Source organism: Trichosurus vulpecula, chromosome 1 (assembly GCF_011100635.1).
Source record: "Trichosurus vulpecula isolate mTriVul1 chromosome 1, mTriVul1.pri, whole genome shotgun sequence".
Taxonomy (NCBI): domain Eukaryota; kingdom Metazoa; phylum Chordata; class Mammalia; order Diprotodontia; family Phalangeridae; genus Trichosurus; species Trichosurus vulpecula.
In genome coordinates, this window is record NC_050573.1 from 37,741,831 (window position 1) to 37,757,632 (window position 15,802).

The 15,802-nt window shown below is 41.1% G+C and overlaps 1 protein-coding gene across 1 annotated transcript in view; it reads right to left on the bottom strand.

Annotated features, from left to right (window-relative positions):
* Positions 1-241: 241 nt before the first annotated feature.
* The window catches only part of MPHOSPH9 (M-phase phosphoprotein 9), a 51,881-nt gene continuing 36,320 nt past the window's right edge, over positions 242-15,802 (bottom strand). The window contains exons 20-23 of the mRNA XM_036741527.1: positions 8,700-8,803; positions 7,596-7,843; positions 4,351-4,419; positions 242-516 (exon numbers count right to left, since the gene is read on the bottom strand). Of these exons, the coding sequence (XP_036597422.1) occupies positions 415-516; positions 4,351-4,419; positions 7,596-7,843; positions 8,700-8,803 (523 nt within the window). The 3' untranslated portion in view covers positions 242-414. The remainder of the gene's footprint in view (positions 517-4,350; positions 4,420-7,595; positions 7,844-8,699; positions 8,804-15,802) is intronic.

Consider the following 15,802-nt stretch of genomic DNA (forward strand, 5'->3'; position numbering starts at 1 on the left):
AAGCAGGTGCTGCTAAGTACTTATACAAAAAAAATCCCAAAGTGCATATTTACAATATAAGTCTAGAAAAAATGGTGTGCAAAAAGTTCATCTTAAAAGGGTAACACTTTGTTTTTAGAAAACAAAAAGCCTCCCTATTTATTCTTCCTTATCTTTATAAATTGGAGACATACACTATTTAAAAATAAGACTTTTTAAATAGTAAAATATACAATTAAGAGATTCCTGAGCATAACAAAAATAGCTTTAAAATTTATGTTGGCTATTTGAAGTAAAAAATATTAAGTGTAAATAGCATGATTTTAAAACTACCATTGAGGATTTACAAACTGTATAAAATGATTTGCATTTTCTGAGTGCATAATTATACATTAGTGCAAAGAAAAATGTCTCAAAATTTAATAGCTTCAAATCTCAGAGATTTGCAGAGGAGTGCAAAACATGAAATCTCTTCAGCGTCATCCGAATTGGACCCAGTTCTCTATTAATCCTTTCCAAACGATCTTCTAGGGCCTCCTGAATAAACACAGAAAAAATGTGAAGTTAGCAGCATACAATTAGTTCCATGGCTCTGTAACCACTAGCAAAACTACTGTTTCTAAACTGCTTTTGAATTTACCATTCCCTTTGCAAAGAAGCAGCTACAGACATTAAATTATCAATGTGTTTTATTTCACCTTCAGCACAAACCTCTTTGATCACTTACATTGTCCTCTTTTAACTGAATAATAAAAAATAAATTTCTGTCCTTGGGAAATAATTATGTACCTTCAAAAAGGATCTCATATTTTGAAAAAGCTGTTCACTATCATTACAGAAAAAGAAGAGATCTCTTCTCATTCCAGTGAAAATGAAGAAACTTATTTTAGGAACTTCACAATGGATTTTGAAATAACAACTGTCACCTATACATCCACACTAGGATTTTTTTAATCTAGAGAAATTATATAGGCAGAAAGAAATTTAAATTATCTCTCCTGGATCTATTTTCCAGGTCAGTGGTTTTTCCAAGGAGATATTTCACATTGTCTTCCATTTTTTCATTCCTTTGGTTCTGTTTTATAATATCCTGATTTCTCATAAAGTCACTAGCTTCCACTTTTTTAAAGTAGTATTTTCTTCAGTGGTCTTTTGGACCTCCTTTTCCATTTGGCTAATTCTGCCTGTGTGGGACAAACCACAGGCTCAAAATAAACAAAAACAGAGGTGTCTCGGTTTTCTCAAGGTAGAAACAAAACAGAAGCTTTATTTGATCAAGTCTCGCAAGAATTGGGCATCTCCCACTACCAGGGTGGGATGGTAGTGCAGAGAGGCAAGGGGGAGAAGGCAAGCAAGGGGATATATAACCTTGTACAAACAATTCTAAGAAATTCCACCCCTAGAGGCTGGACCCCTGTCCCTATTTGCTGGGACAGGTGGCCTCACAATCTATGCCAGAATAAGTTTATCCAATACTAGCACAGAAACTACAGAATTACCTTATAGGGAAATCTCAATGTTAAGATGACGGCATGCGAGTAGGCTAGGGGAGGGGGAGAAGGGGAGACCACCTGATTTCCCTGAAATCATATGATTTACAGGAAAACGAAACTTAGGCCTAGTGAGGTCTACATCCTAACTAAATTTATACTATCTGAGTATTACCTTGCTTGATTTATTCATGGGAAGCTTTCACAAACAATCTTGTATCCCACACATGCCTTTCAAGGCATTCTTCTCCTCATTGGCTTTTTGGAGCTCTTTTGCCATTTGAGTTAGTCTGTTTTTTAAAGTGTTGTTTTCTTCAGTGTATTTTTCAGTATTTTTTTGAGTCTCCTTTAGCAAGTCATTGACTTGTTTTTCGTGGTTTTCTTGCATCCTTCTCATTTGTCTTCCCAATTTTTCCTCTACTTCTTTAACTTGCTTTTCCAAATCCTTTTTGAGTTCTTCTATGGCCTGGGGCCAGTTCATGTTTTTCTTGGAGGCTTTTGTTGTAGGCTCTATGACTTTGTTGTCTTCTTTAGGCTGTATGTTTTGGTCTTCTTTGTCACCAAAGAAAGAATCCAAAGTCTGAGACTGAATCTGGGTGCGTTTTCACTGCCTGGCCATATTCCCAACCAACTAACTTGACCCTTGAGTTTTTCAGTGGGGTATGACTGCTTGTAGACTAACGAGTTCTATGTTCCACGTTTGGGGGGGAGGTGCCAGCTCTGTCAGACCCGCACTACTCCTTCCCCAAGAACCCCCAGTCCAGACTGGGCTTAGAACTTCAGCAGGCTGTTGCACTCCTGCTTTGATCCGCCACTTAATTCCTCCCACCAGGTGGGCCTGGAGCCGGAAGTAACAACAGCTGTAGCTGCCCCACCTCCACTGCCCCCGGGGCTGGAAGCTGAACCTCGAACTCCTTCCACTCCTGCAGCTTTTCCCACTAACCTTCTCCGCAGTCTTTGGTGTTTGTGGGTCGAGGGGTCTGGTAACTGCTGCAGCTCACATATTCAGGGCTCTAGGGCCCCCTCCGCCCGGCTTCTGGTCTGGACGGTCCACACCGCTCAGGCTGGGCTCTGCTCCACTCCGTTCCCAGCTCCCAGCTCCCAGCTCCGTGTGGGATAGACCTCACCCAGAGACCATCCAGGCTGTCCTGGGCTGGAGCCCTGCTTCCCTCTGCTGTTCTGTGGGTTCTGCCGTTCTAGAATTGGTTCAGAGCCATTTTTTGTAAGTTTTTGGAGGGACTCGGGTACAGAGCTCACTCTAGTCCCTGCTTACCAGCTGCCATCTTGGCTCCACCTCCTATCTCCCAGAAAGAAATTGAGAGATACAGTGGGACATATATGTAACAGAGGGGCACCAGGTTTGTAGTCAGGACAGACTTGGGTTTGAGTAATGGTCTGAACAATATAACTGTGGCCAAGTTACTTAAGTCTCAGTTTCCCCATCTGTAAAATGAGAATAGCACTTGTAAAACAAACCTATGGTAGGGGGCAGGGGGAGGGGTTTGTGAAGAAAGCCTTTTGCATAGCAGTACATAACTGTGAGCTACTTATCACACCAAATAACATTGGAAATTTTCTATTTCATGTGTATGTTTACTATTGACTTTTAAAAAATAAAGCCCTAGACAAATCTCCAAAGGGAGAGGGACGGCGAGTGAGATTTCATCAGCAGATTAGCAAGGAACGTTTTGCCAGAATTTGTAATTTAAAAAATATACGTAGCCTGATTTTACTATCTTGGGTATTAAAATGTTACATACCATTATCAACTTAGAATACTATGCTAAAAATCAGGTTTTTCAATTTTATCTTAAGTTACAAAGAATTACATCATCTGCTCTTACTTGAAATTCAATATACGACCAACACAAAGGCAAAAATGAAACAGTCCCTCCCCACAATAAGCTTACACTCTTCTGAGAAAACACAAAGCCCACAGATTTTGAACGGGTTTTAATTCAGGGAGCAAAATTCTCTGTATGACAATTCAAAGAACCACTGAAAAGGAAAGTATGTGTTACATCTTATGAAATGTTAACTACTTCACAACAAAATAAGACTGAAGGGTAGGGGAGAAAAAAGAGAAATTAAGGCCCCTGGGCCTTGAATATTTCATGCGATATTATTTTACAGGGGGCCAGGCCAGCAGGATTTTTGCCAACCATGATTTCCCAGATCACTTTAAAAAAAAAAAAAGCTTAAGAGGAGCTTTCCCCAAAGGCTTAGGAAATCATATAAGAAATCATGAAGCCAGAAAGGAAAATTATTTAATAATAGAAACACTGCCCAACTTAAGAGCTAATACTCTTGCTGCAATGTGTAAAATATTACAAAACAGAATAATGAAGACAAAACAGAGCTAAAATAGCCCTATAATTATAAGCATTTCTCTTTTACTTTGAGAAGATTCCAGGAGAAATGCCTGAGGGTTATTTAACACCTGCCACCTCCTGGCCATCTAGTGGAATGACAGCCACAAAGCAACTCCAGTTGCAAAGTGCAACTATTTTAAGTGATCACTAAATTAAGGGACTCAGAGCTATGCTAGTCTGTGGAAAACCTTAAAATCATGTTTTGAAATGGTTCAGTACAAGAGAACTGTAATTTGAAAAAGATATTCTTAAAAAGAAGCACGTGTTTGGAATCCTCCAAAATCGCATTACTTACCAAAACCCACCAAAATGCATTCTAGTTTTTCGCAACTAAAAAATGACCATTTGAAAAAGAATACATTGTGGCCTTAGTAGTCACTCTGGATTTAGACAGATCCGATAATGGGGCTCTAATGTGAGGAAAATGGAAGGCCCAAAGTGAGTTACAAGAAAGCTCCTGTAGGTAGAGCCTTCCTGCAAGCCTCTGGGCACATTTAAATGCCTCTCACCTGGCTCAATCTTGTTTGCAAGGTCGTTCTTCCTCCAGAAGTAGGCATTCGACTCAGCGCTGCTTCTATCTGTGAACACATGCAAAAAACTATAAAACAACATTCTAGGAGTGGGGGGGGGGGCAGGGGGGGCGGAGCCAAGATGGCAGCTGGAAAGCAGGGACTTGCTTAAGCTCTCCCCCAGTTCCTCCAAACACCTGTAAAAGATGGCTCTGAACAAATTCTAGAGCTGCAGAACCCACAAAATAGCAGAGGGAAGCAGGGCTCCAGTCCAGGACAGCCTGGATGGTCACTGGGAAGGATCTATCACATGGAGCTGGGAACGGAGCAGAGCCCAGTGTGCACCGTGCCAGGACCAACCAGACCAGGAGCTGGGCAGAACAGGCTGTAGGGCCCTGAATCATTGAGCTGTGCCAGTTACCAGACTTCTCAACCCACAAACACCAAAGACAATAGAGCAGGTTAGTAGGAAAACCTGCTGGGACAGAGTGAAAGGAGTCTGCCATTGGCCACCAACCCCAGGGGCAGCAAAAGTGGTGCAACTCTGAGGCTGCTTCCAGAGCTACAGCTGCAGTTGCTTCCAGCCCCAGGCCCACTTGGTGGAAGGAATTAAGTGGTGGATCTGAGCAGGAGTGCAGAGCCTGCTTTGCCCTGTCTGGCTCTGGGCCACAATCCCTGTTGGCAGTTCTAAGGGGAGAAGGAGCGCTGGTGTGGCAGAGCTTGCTGTGTAGAAGCAGCGCAGCCCCTCAAGCTTGGGACAAAGTACTCTCTACTCTACAAGCAGTCATACCTTTACAAAAAACTCAAGGGTAAAGTAGATGGCTGGGAATATGGCCAGGCAGCGAAAACAGACTCAGATTCAGACTCAGACTTTGGAATCTTTCTTTGGTGACCAAAACATACAGTCAGAAGAAGTCAACAAAGTCAAAGAGCCTATATCAAAAGCCTCCAAGAAAAACATGAATTGGTCTCAGGCCATGGAAGAGCTCAAAAAGGATTTGGAAAAGCAAGGAAGAAAAGTAGAGGAAAAACTGGGAAGAGAAATGAGAGTGAAAACCATGAAAAACATGTCAATGACTGGCTAAAGGAGACCCCAAAAAATGCTGAAGAAAATAACACCTTAAAAAATAGACTAACTCAAATGGCAAAAGAGCTCCAAAACGCCAATGAGGAGAAGAATGCCATGAAAGGCAGAATTAGCCAAATAGAAAAGGAGGTCCAAAAGACCACTGAAGAAAATACTACCTTAAAAATTAGATTGCAGCAAATGGAAGCCAGTGACTTTATGAGAAATCAAGATACTATAAAACAGAACCAAAGGAATGAAAAAATGGAAGACAATGTGAAATATCTCATTGGAAAAACCACTGACCTGGAAAATAGATCCAGGAGAGAGAATTTAAAAATTATTGGACTACCTGAAAGCCATGCAAAAAAAGAGCCTAGATATCATCTTTCAAGAAATTATCAAGGAGAACTGCCCTGGTATTCTAGAACCAGAGGGTAAAATAGAAATTGAAAGAATCCACCGATTGCCTCCTGAAAAAGATCCCAAAAAGAAAACTCCTAGGAATATTGTCGCCAAATTCCAGAGCTCCCAGATCAAGGAGAAAATACTGCAAGCAGCCAGAAAGAAACAATTTGAGTATTGTGGAAACACAATCGGGATAACACAAGATCTAGCAGCTTCTACATTAAGGGGTCGAAGGGCTTGGAATGTGACATTCTGGAAGTCAATGGAGCTAGGATTAAAACCAAGAATCACCTACCCAACAAAACTGAGTATCATACTCCAAGGCAAAATACAGACTTTCAATAAAGTAGAGGACTTTTAAGCTTTCTCAGTGAAACGACCAGAGATAAATAGAAAATGTGACTTTTAAACACATGAATCAAGAGAAGCATGAAAAGGTAAACAAGAAAGAGAAATCATAAAGGATTTACTAAAGTTGAACTGTTTTGTTTACATTCCTACATGGAAAGATGACGTGTGTAATTCATGAGATCTCAGTATTACGTTAGCTGAAGGGAATATACATATATATAAACATAGGGCACAGGGTGAGTTGAAAATGAAGGGATGATATCTAAAAAAATAAAATCAAAATAAGGGATGAGAGAGGAATATATTGAGAGAGGGAGAAGGGGAGAGATAGAATGGAGCAAATTATCTCACATAAAAGTGGCAAGAAAAAGCAGTTCTGTTGGAAGGGAAGAGGGGGCAGGTGAGGGGGCATGAGTGAATCTTGCTCTCATTGGATTTGACTTGAGGAGGGAATAACATACACACTCAATTGGGTATCTTACCCCACAGGAAAGGAGGAAAGGGATAAAAAAAGGGGGATGATAGAAGGGAGGGCAGATAGGGGGAGGAGGTAATCAAAAGCAAACACTTTCGAAAAGGGACAAGGTCAAGGGAGAAAACTGAATAAAGGGGGATTGGATAGGAGGGAGCAAAATATAGTTAGTCTCACAACATAAGTATTGTGGAAGGGTTTTGCATAATGATACACGTGTGACCTATGTTGAATTGCTTGCCTTCTTAGATAGGGTGGGTGGGGAGGGAAGAGGGGAGAGAATTTGGAACTCAAAGTTTTAAAAGCAGATGTTCAAAAAAAAAGTTGTTTTTGCATGCAACTGGGAAATAAGATATATAGGCAATGGACACAGAAATCTATCTTGCCCTACAAGAAAGTAAGGGAAAAGAAGATGGGGGGGAGCGGGGTTACAGAAGGGAGGGCTGACTGGGAAATGGGGCAATCAGAATATATGCCATCTTGGAGTGGGGGGGGAGGGCAGAAATGGGGAGAAAATTTGTAATTCAAAATCTTGTGGAAATCAATGCTGGAAACTAAAAATATTAAATAAATAATAAAGTATTTAAAAAAACATTCTAAAAAGAATTCTCCTTTAATGACAAGGTTTAATTTGAGGTTATTCACTTCCCAATATTTAATGTGAACTAAAATAAATCTATTTATTCTATCCTTGTCTTTGTTCCCTTGCCCAGTTTGTCTTCAAGTGACTCCATTCTGTTACCGAGAACAGCAACTGCCAGAAAGAGGGGCCCAGCCTCAAACGACTGAGGCCTACTGGGAAAGCTCCAGGAAGAGCAGTTAACAGCACTTCTCTCTCCCATAAAAGGTGAAGCTTAAACTGAAATCTCTTCTGTATCATTCCTTAGTCATAAGCACTAAACTGAGAAAACAAAGTTTAGTTTTCTTTTTCAAAAAGATTGTTTTTACCTGTTGCTTTTCTCTTGTAAGGTCATCAAAAAGCTGTTCAGTTTCACTCAGGGTCCTCACATGTGCCAGATATTCAAAGTCGTTTTCATAAGATGTTACTGCTGACTTAGTTTTACAGGGTTCATAGGGTGACTTATTCTTTTCCAAACTTGGTATTTTCTTCATTCCATTTGGCAATGATTGTTCAGAAGTACAAGAGCTATGTTTACCATGGTGATCAGTAGTAGTGCTGCTTGAATGTTTACCTTCTAGCAGGAGGAAAGGTTACTTTTAAATCAATCTTTAATAAAACACACACAGATTAAATACAATATAGGCAGATGAAAATGTGTCACAGTAATTCAAAGAAAAATATTGATCGTTTGGTGGAAACACTTTCTTAAACAGTGAAGGATACAAACCAACATGCTATAATCACCTCTTTCATAAAGGTGCCTTTTCTCTAAGGAGTTCTAGAGAATCTATGGCTATCTTTACAAAATATCTGACTAATAAACTTTCATTTCAGAGTAAGGAAACCATTCCATTTCTAAGTTGTAAACTATTCTATTTTGGACACTGAGAAATAATTGGACAGAGTATGGCCCCAGTAAAAGGGATTACAGATAATTTTAACAGGGTTTTTTTTGGTCCAGAACTGGATTTAATGACTGTGAGGACTTCCTGGTATGAAAACTCCCTTAACCTATGCAGTTCAGCAACTCTGTAACTTATGTTCTATTTTAAAAAGTTGACTGCGGAACTGAGTTTTGTTAAGTGACTTACCCAGGATCACATGGCCTGGATATGTCAAAGACAGGACTTGAATCCAGATCATCCAGAAAGTAAAACTGTTCTCTCAACCTTCTACATAAACCATGCTTTCTCTCAATGCTAACTAAACGTTAACCATTTGGTTTTTCAGTCTCGCAACTCTTCAGCCCGGACAGCCATGATTCACTCAAAGCTTTGAAGCTTAACTATAACTTTTTTTTTAGAGAACCTAAGATACAAAATGTTTTCAAATGCAAGACACTGTAATATACAGTTCAGACCCTTCAAAGATACCAAATCATGAAGGTAAGACAACTGTCAGAATTTTAAAAGCATTTTGAGAAAAAATACCTTCCAAATCATCCACAGGGAGAAACTGGAGTTGTTTCCTAGAATTGTTAAGTTGCATTGTTGACACAGGAACAGTATCTAAATCGTCCATAAGTACGTCAAACCTATTAAAAGATGAAAATAATTTGATTATTTATGAGGTAAAAGGGTTGAACAGCGCTAGTGATATTATTTCTTTTGTCCCCTTTAACAACTAGGGCGCCAGCACTGGCCACTTGCACTTCAATCCTTGAAGAGGTCTGCCTGCGTAGGGGTACATCTGCCTTCTCCTAGGTCCCTGACCTTAGACTGCAGCATTTCAATGACTTCAGGGCTGGGGGTCCTCCTCTCTTGTGGCACAGATCACAGCCCAGTCACATCTTTCTCATCTTATAGACCGTACTCTGTGTCCTCCCACAAAGCGCCACTGAAGCTCTGCCCAAGTGCAGATGACCTTCTTTCTCTGGTCTCTTAACATTCCCTGGGGCCTAGAGCATCACTCGAGCTCATTCATCTGTTATTGTTAGCTCTCACTACCCAAGGAGCCCAACAGCTTTCTCTAATCATACATTTCCTGGGTGATACCACTTACATCATTTATTGTACACAAGTCTCTCTAGACTTTGTCCCTTGTGATTTCATCCTCTCCCATGGCTTTGCTTATCATCTCTACATAGATAATTCCCAAATCTATAAATCCAACTCTAATCTCTTTGGCAGAAGGCCAGTTCCATAACACCAACTGTCTGCTAGACATCTAGTTTACTGACATCTACAACTCGGTGGATCCAAAACAGAACTCATTATCTTTTACCTAAACCAGTTCCCTTCTGTAATCATCTCTGTTTAATTTCAACAAACATTTATTAAATGCCTACAATATGCTAGATACCACTAGGTACCAAAGATACAAATACAAAAATAAAGCTCTGCCCTCAAGTTTTATTCTACTGGAGGGATATAACATGTACACAAATGTATACAAAGTAATTTCAAGAAGGAGAGATCACTAATAATCGGAAGATGAAAAAAAGCTTCACATACAATATGGCACCCATGCTTAGCAACTATTTCCACTGAGGTCACGACCTCACACCCAATCATTTGCCAACCCTTGGCAATTCTCCTTTAAAATGTCTCCCACCAAAAAGGACCCATATGTACAAAAATATTTATAGTGGCTCTTTTTGTAGTAGCTAAGAATTGGAAATCAAGGGGATGCCCATCAATTGGGGAATGGCTGAACAAGCTGTGGTATATGAAGGTAATGGAATACTATTGTGCTATAAGAAATGGGGATGATACGGACTTCATAACAACCTGGAAAAACTTACACGATATAATGCTAAGTGAGTGGAGCAGAGCCAGGAGAACATTATACATAACCACAGATATATGGATTCTGTGACAACTAACCCTGATAGACTTGGTTATTCTCAGCAACACAAGGTGCAAAGACAACTCCAAAGGACTCACAATGGAGAATACTATCTACATCCAGAGAAAGAACTATGAAGTATGAATGCAGATTGAGGCACACTTTATGCTTGCCTTTTTTTCCCTCTCTTTTGTTTTTGTTTTTGGGGGTTTTTTTGGTTCTGTTTTTTCTTTCTCATGATTCATTCCATTGGTCATAATTCTTCTCCACAACTTGACTAGTGTGTAAATTAGTTCCATGCGAAGTTATACATAGAAGATATATCAGATTCCATGCCATCTTGAGGAGGGCGGGGGGAGGGAGGGAAGAAAATCTGGAACTCAAAATTATGTAGAACCAAGTGTTATAAACTAAAAATAAAAAAAAAATCTAAAAAATAATAAAAAAAAGAAAGAGGATCAAAAAGTAAAAGCCTTTTATCACATAATCGGAATGTGAGACTGAATGACCACTGGGGATCTATGTGAATTCAGCTATGAAAGTATGGAATATCTTCACCATAAAGTGTAAAAGTAAAAAATAAAATAAACTGAAATGAAATGTCTCCCACCTATCCCCTTCTCAACACTCACAAGGCCACTGTCAACTTGGGCTTTTTGCTACCTCATCTGGATGATTGCAAAAGCGTCCTACATGGTGTCTCTGCTTCCAGTCCCTCCCCACTTTAATCCCTCTACCAGACAGCTACCAAATCAATCTTTATAAGGTCTAGCTCTACCATGTTGCTCCCCATTGTCTATTGTATAAAATACAAACTTCTCAACCAGCATTTAAGGTGCTCCACTGGCTGGCACCTGTCTTCTTCAATCCCTCCTTTATACTATTTCCCTTTATGAATGCTACATTTCAACCAAACTGGATTACTAAATGTTGCCTGAATTCAGTGCTTCATTTCCTGATGTTGCCTGGATGCACACCTTGCCCCTCCCTGCCCCGCCCCCCACCCCCCATCTACCTCTCAGAATCCTTTAAGGCTTTAATCTTCCCTTAAGGCTCAGCTCAGATGCTACCTTCTCTATAGAGCCTTTCTTAATTTCCTTCCCCCAGCTGTTAACTGCTCTGTCCCCTCCTCATTTTCCTTGTGTGAGCATCTTATTCCTCCCCCTTTTTCCCCCACTCCAATAGAATACCAGCTCCTGGAGGGACAGGATTGTTCTTCATTTTGACTTTCTATCCCTAGTCCCTAAAATACTGCCTTGCACATAGCAACTTAATAAATAAATGTTTACAGAACTGAATTAATGTTCATTAATAAACGCTATATATTTTTGACCATTGGGGGGTCATCTACAATTCTGCCTCTTGGGAGATGTTGTTCCATTATTTTTAGGGCATTATTTTATTGGGCTTCTGTGTCAAGAAGCAAATAGTACACCTGCTCTCCTCTTCCTAGTCAGTTCCAGGGTGTTTCCTACCCCTCTGCAATGCCTGTTCCCCACCTACAGACTAAGTCAGTGGGCTGCCCATTCAAGGGCACATCATAATTTGGACAGTATGGCTTCTTTCTCCCATTTGGTTCTTCCCTTCATCAACCATGAGGCCTGTCTCTTTGAATGAAGAGGCCCTGCAGCCATTCTGGAATTTGATGCCATCAGTACAATGTCATTTGCAAAAAGGAGCACCAGAAGAACCTCACCATCTGGAGGAAATTCTTCCTCCATTTGGAACCTGAGCTGAGCTTCTTCCACATTAATGAGGAACACCACTGACAACGTCTCCCTCCCTGGGAGTTTTATGTCTATGACGATGATAATCAGAAGATTGACGAAGTTATTCCTAGGTTTGTATCTATCAAGGAATCTTGTAATCTTAAGTTAGGATCATAGGGAGATTTCTTGTTTGAGGAGAGCGCTGTTATTTTGTTCTAGCAAGTCCAACACTTTTTGTAATGGTAAAGTCATAAATCATACTGGATTACATATGATACGGCAGCCAAATTCACCAACGTTATCACAGGCTGCTTTAGATGAGGAAGAGTGTCTAGAGCCAGAAGGTAAGGTTCTACTGCTACTGTCCTCTCCACTGGTGAGGTCCAGATTATACCTGGACTAATACTGCCATCAGTTATGGGCATCATATTCTAGGAAGGACATAGCTAGAATGGGGCACATCCAGAAAGGGGTAACCAGTATAGTCAAAGGACTTAAGACCATATCACATGAGGATTATCTGAAGAAGCTATAATAGATATTTAGCCCGAGTCAATTTAGGGAAGATATGAGAGAAATTGTAATGTACTTTAAGGACTTATCATCTCTGCTAGGCCCCAGAGGGCAGCGGAAATTACAAAGAGGCAGAGCTAGAATCAATATAAGGAAAAACCAACAAGGGAGTTAGCCAATGAAGAATGGGCTGATTTGGGAGGCGGGGTGGGGATGGGGGATTCCCCATAACTTGAAGGCTTCAAGCAAAGGCTCATAGTTAGTTGGAATGAGGATGTGTTTGGACTAAATAACCTCTAAGGTCCCTTGCTACTCTAAGATTCTATAAAACAGCAGAGCTCTAGTTATACTTTCCTTGAAACTAACAACTTAGATCTTTATCCAGGTATTTTTTTTGAAAAGGAAATGCCTTATATTTTTCTAATGCTTTGAGGTTTTCAAAGCATTTTTATACACGGTTGCCTCATTTGGGCCTCAAAAAGTGCTCAGGATTAGTACTGTTTATGGCTGCTTTTCAGATGAGAAACTGAGGCTTAGAGAAATTGAAGTGACTTGTCAAGGTCACACAGGCAATGAAAGGCAGAACGGGGGCAAAAATCATGATCGATGTGCCTGCTTTCTAGTCTAGTACTCCCTTCCTCCTCCCACTAAAACACACATCACACTTTTCTTAAGGGCTATTCAGAAAGTGGACAGAAAGGGTCACATTCTGCTTTCCTTCCACTTTCTCACAGCATGGCTGAGGACAGACCTAAACATAGGGCCAGGACTACCCCAACACCAACATAGCCCTCTACAGCATGAAAGAATCAATTGTCTCTCATAATCATCACGGGATTTAGAGCTAGAAGGTCTAGTCCAACATCTTCATTTTACAGATGAGAGAACTGATACCCAGAGAGGGGAAAGTGACATCCCCAAAGTCACAGAGGCAATAGAGACAGGATTTTAACCCATGTACTCAGAACATAAATCCAGTGCTCCTTCCATCAGGAAATACTGAGGTTCGAACCAAAGTGCTCTCTCCATAACCTGTGTTTTGGTTCATGTTATTTCTTCTGCCTAGAAGTGCCCTGTCAAGGAAGCAAACCAACACAGCCACCCCACACCTACCCTGAACCCCTACGTGCTCGCGCGCGCACGCGCGCACACACACACACACACTTACTCTGTTATGGAAGGGGTTTTGAGGTAGATGAATGGCCGTACACAAATGATAGTCATTAATGGCCCCATATCAGTTTGAAGGGAGATCTTTAGTTGAGTGACAAAACACACATGCTCAGCCCCCCAAATTTTTCATTAACGTTTTAGATGGAGGCATGTCATGCTTATCAAATTTACAGATAACATACAGGTAGGACGGATAAGTGATGTGCTGAGTTCGGTTCAACAAGCATTTATGTTGAAGGTGCCTAGGTAGGAGGGATACAAAGACAAAATCGGTCCCTATTCCTCAAGGAACTGACATTCTCTGGGGTGACGAGAGATACAACATATACACAGAGAAGCAAAAACAAGAGATTTGAAAAGGGAGATGGTACTAATAACCAGGAGATCAAAAAAGACTTTCTGCCAATGGTGGTACTAGTATTGAGCTTTGAAGAAATCCAAGGACTCTTAAAAATAGGCCAAGGAGTGGCCTCTAAGGTTGGATGGGGTGGCCTCTGAGGCCTCTCTTCAGTATGGAGCCTAGAATCGACCAATTCAACCATATACCATTCTGCTGAATCACTTTCTGCCTTGTCCTCTTGTCCAGCTCCAGCAGGTGGGGTTAACCTCCTGTCAGCTTTCTTCATTTCTGCTCTTGCTATTGAACACCAATGGAGAAAAGTTATATAGTCACACCAATGAGGTCCACAACAAATCTGTTATCTAATCCCAGATGGACACTCAGTGCTGTGCAGAAATCCTTTTATTTTTCCTTGACTGACTTGCTTGCACACTACAACAAAATGGTTATTCCAAACCCTCCCTTCTCTCTTCAAATTCCCAACCAACAACCTTCTCCCCTCTTCCCACTCAACACAGGCTCTCTACCCCTATTGGTTCTAGGAGCCACATTTCAAAGTGGACATAGGAAAAATGGAGTGTCCACAAGAGGGCAACCAGGGTGATGAAGAAATTCAAGTTCATGCCATAAGTGGACCAAATGAAGCAGCTAGGAAGGTTTATTAACCTAGAGGGCTGCTGACTTGGGAGGAAATGACAGCTGTCTTCAAGTATCTAAAGGGCTCTCACGAGAAAGAAGAGTTAGATTAGTTCTCTTTGGTCCCAGAAGGCCAAACTAGGAGCAATGACTGGAAGCTGCAAAGAAGCAAAGTTAAGCCTAACAACAGGTCAAAAGCAGAATAGGCTGCCTTGGGAAGTGGGTGGGTGGCTCTTCATTGGAAGTCTTCGAGCAAAAGCTGAATGACTACTTTTTGGGTAGGAGAGGAAATTAGTTTTGAGGTACAGGTTAGAGTGGCAGGCCACTGAGGTCTGACCTTTCCAACTCTGAAATTCTGTGAGATTTTACTGAGAAAACAGAGGCCATCTGCCATGAGCCCTCTCTTTTCCCCCCAAATCCCTCTATCTGACCCCTAATTCCTTCCTCCTTTGCTGCAGTCTCTCGAGTAAAAGGATGCCTTTCCTCTTGCTACATGTGCCCTTGTGATCCCATCCATGACTTCTCCTCTCCAAGGATGCCCCTTCAATGATTCCCACTCTCTCATTTTCAATCCCCTTTATCCACTGACTAACTAGTTCTCTGCTACCTCCAAACATTCCCAGATTCCTCTCGTCCTTAAAAACAAAAATAAAAACCTTCTTTTCATTATTCTGTCATCCTCTCTCAAGCTGTTATCTTAGTTTTCCCTTTCACAGTTCAACTCCTAGAAAAGTCTATCTTTATTTGTTCCCTCTAATTCCCCACCTCTCAGGAATTTAGCTTCCAACCCATTGCCCCAAAGAAACCAATGACTTCTTAACCACTACATCCCATGATTTTTCTGTCTTCGTTCTACTTGACCTTCCTGTTAACACTGTCAACATCCCTGGCCTCCTGGACACTCTTTTTTCCCCTTAGCTTCTGGGACACTGCTTCCTCCTGGCTCACCTCTTACACATCCATCTGACCACTCCTTTTCAGTCCCCTTTGCTGGGTCATCACCATGATCTAGGGGCAGCTGGGTAGTACAGTGGACTTGGAGTGAGGAAGACCTCAATTTGAATCTGGCCTCAGACACTTACTAGCCGGCTGATCCTGGGCAAGTGATTTAACATCTCTCTGCCTCAGTTTCCTCATTTAAGAAAGAATAATAACACCTACCTCCTAGGATTGCTATGAAGATCAAAAGAGATAACATTTGTAAAGTGCTTAGCTCAGCGCTTGGCACATAGTCATTGCTGTCAGGTGCCTCAGTCATGTCCAACTCTTTGTGACCTCTTTGGGGGTTTTCTTGGCAGAGATACTGGAGTGGTTTGTCATTTCCCTCTCCCGCTCATTTTACAGATGAGAAAACTGAGGCAAACAGGGTTAAATG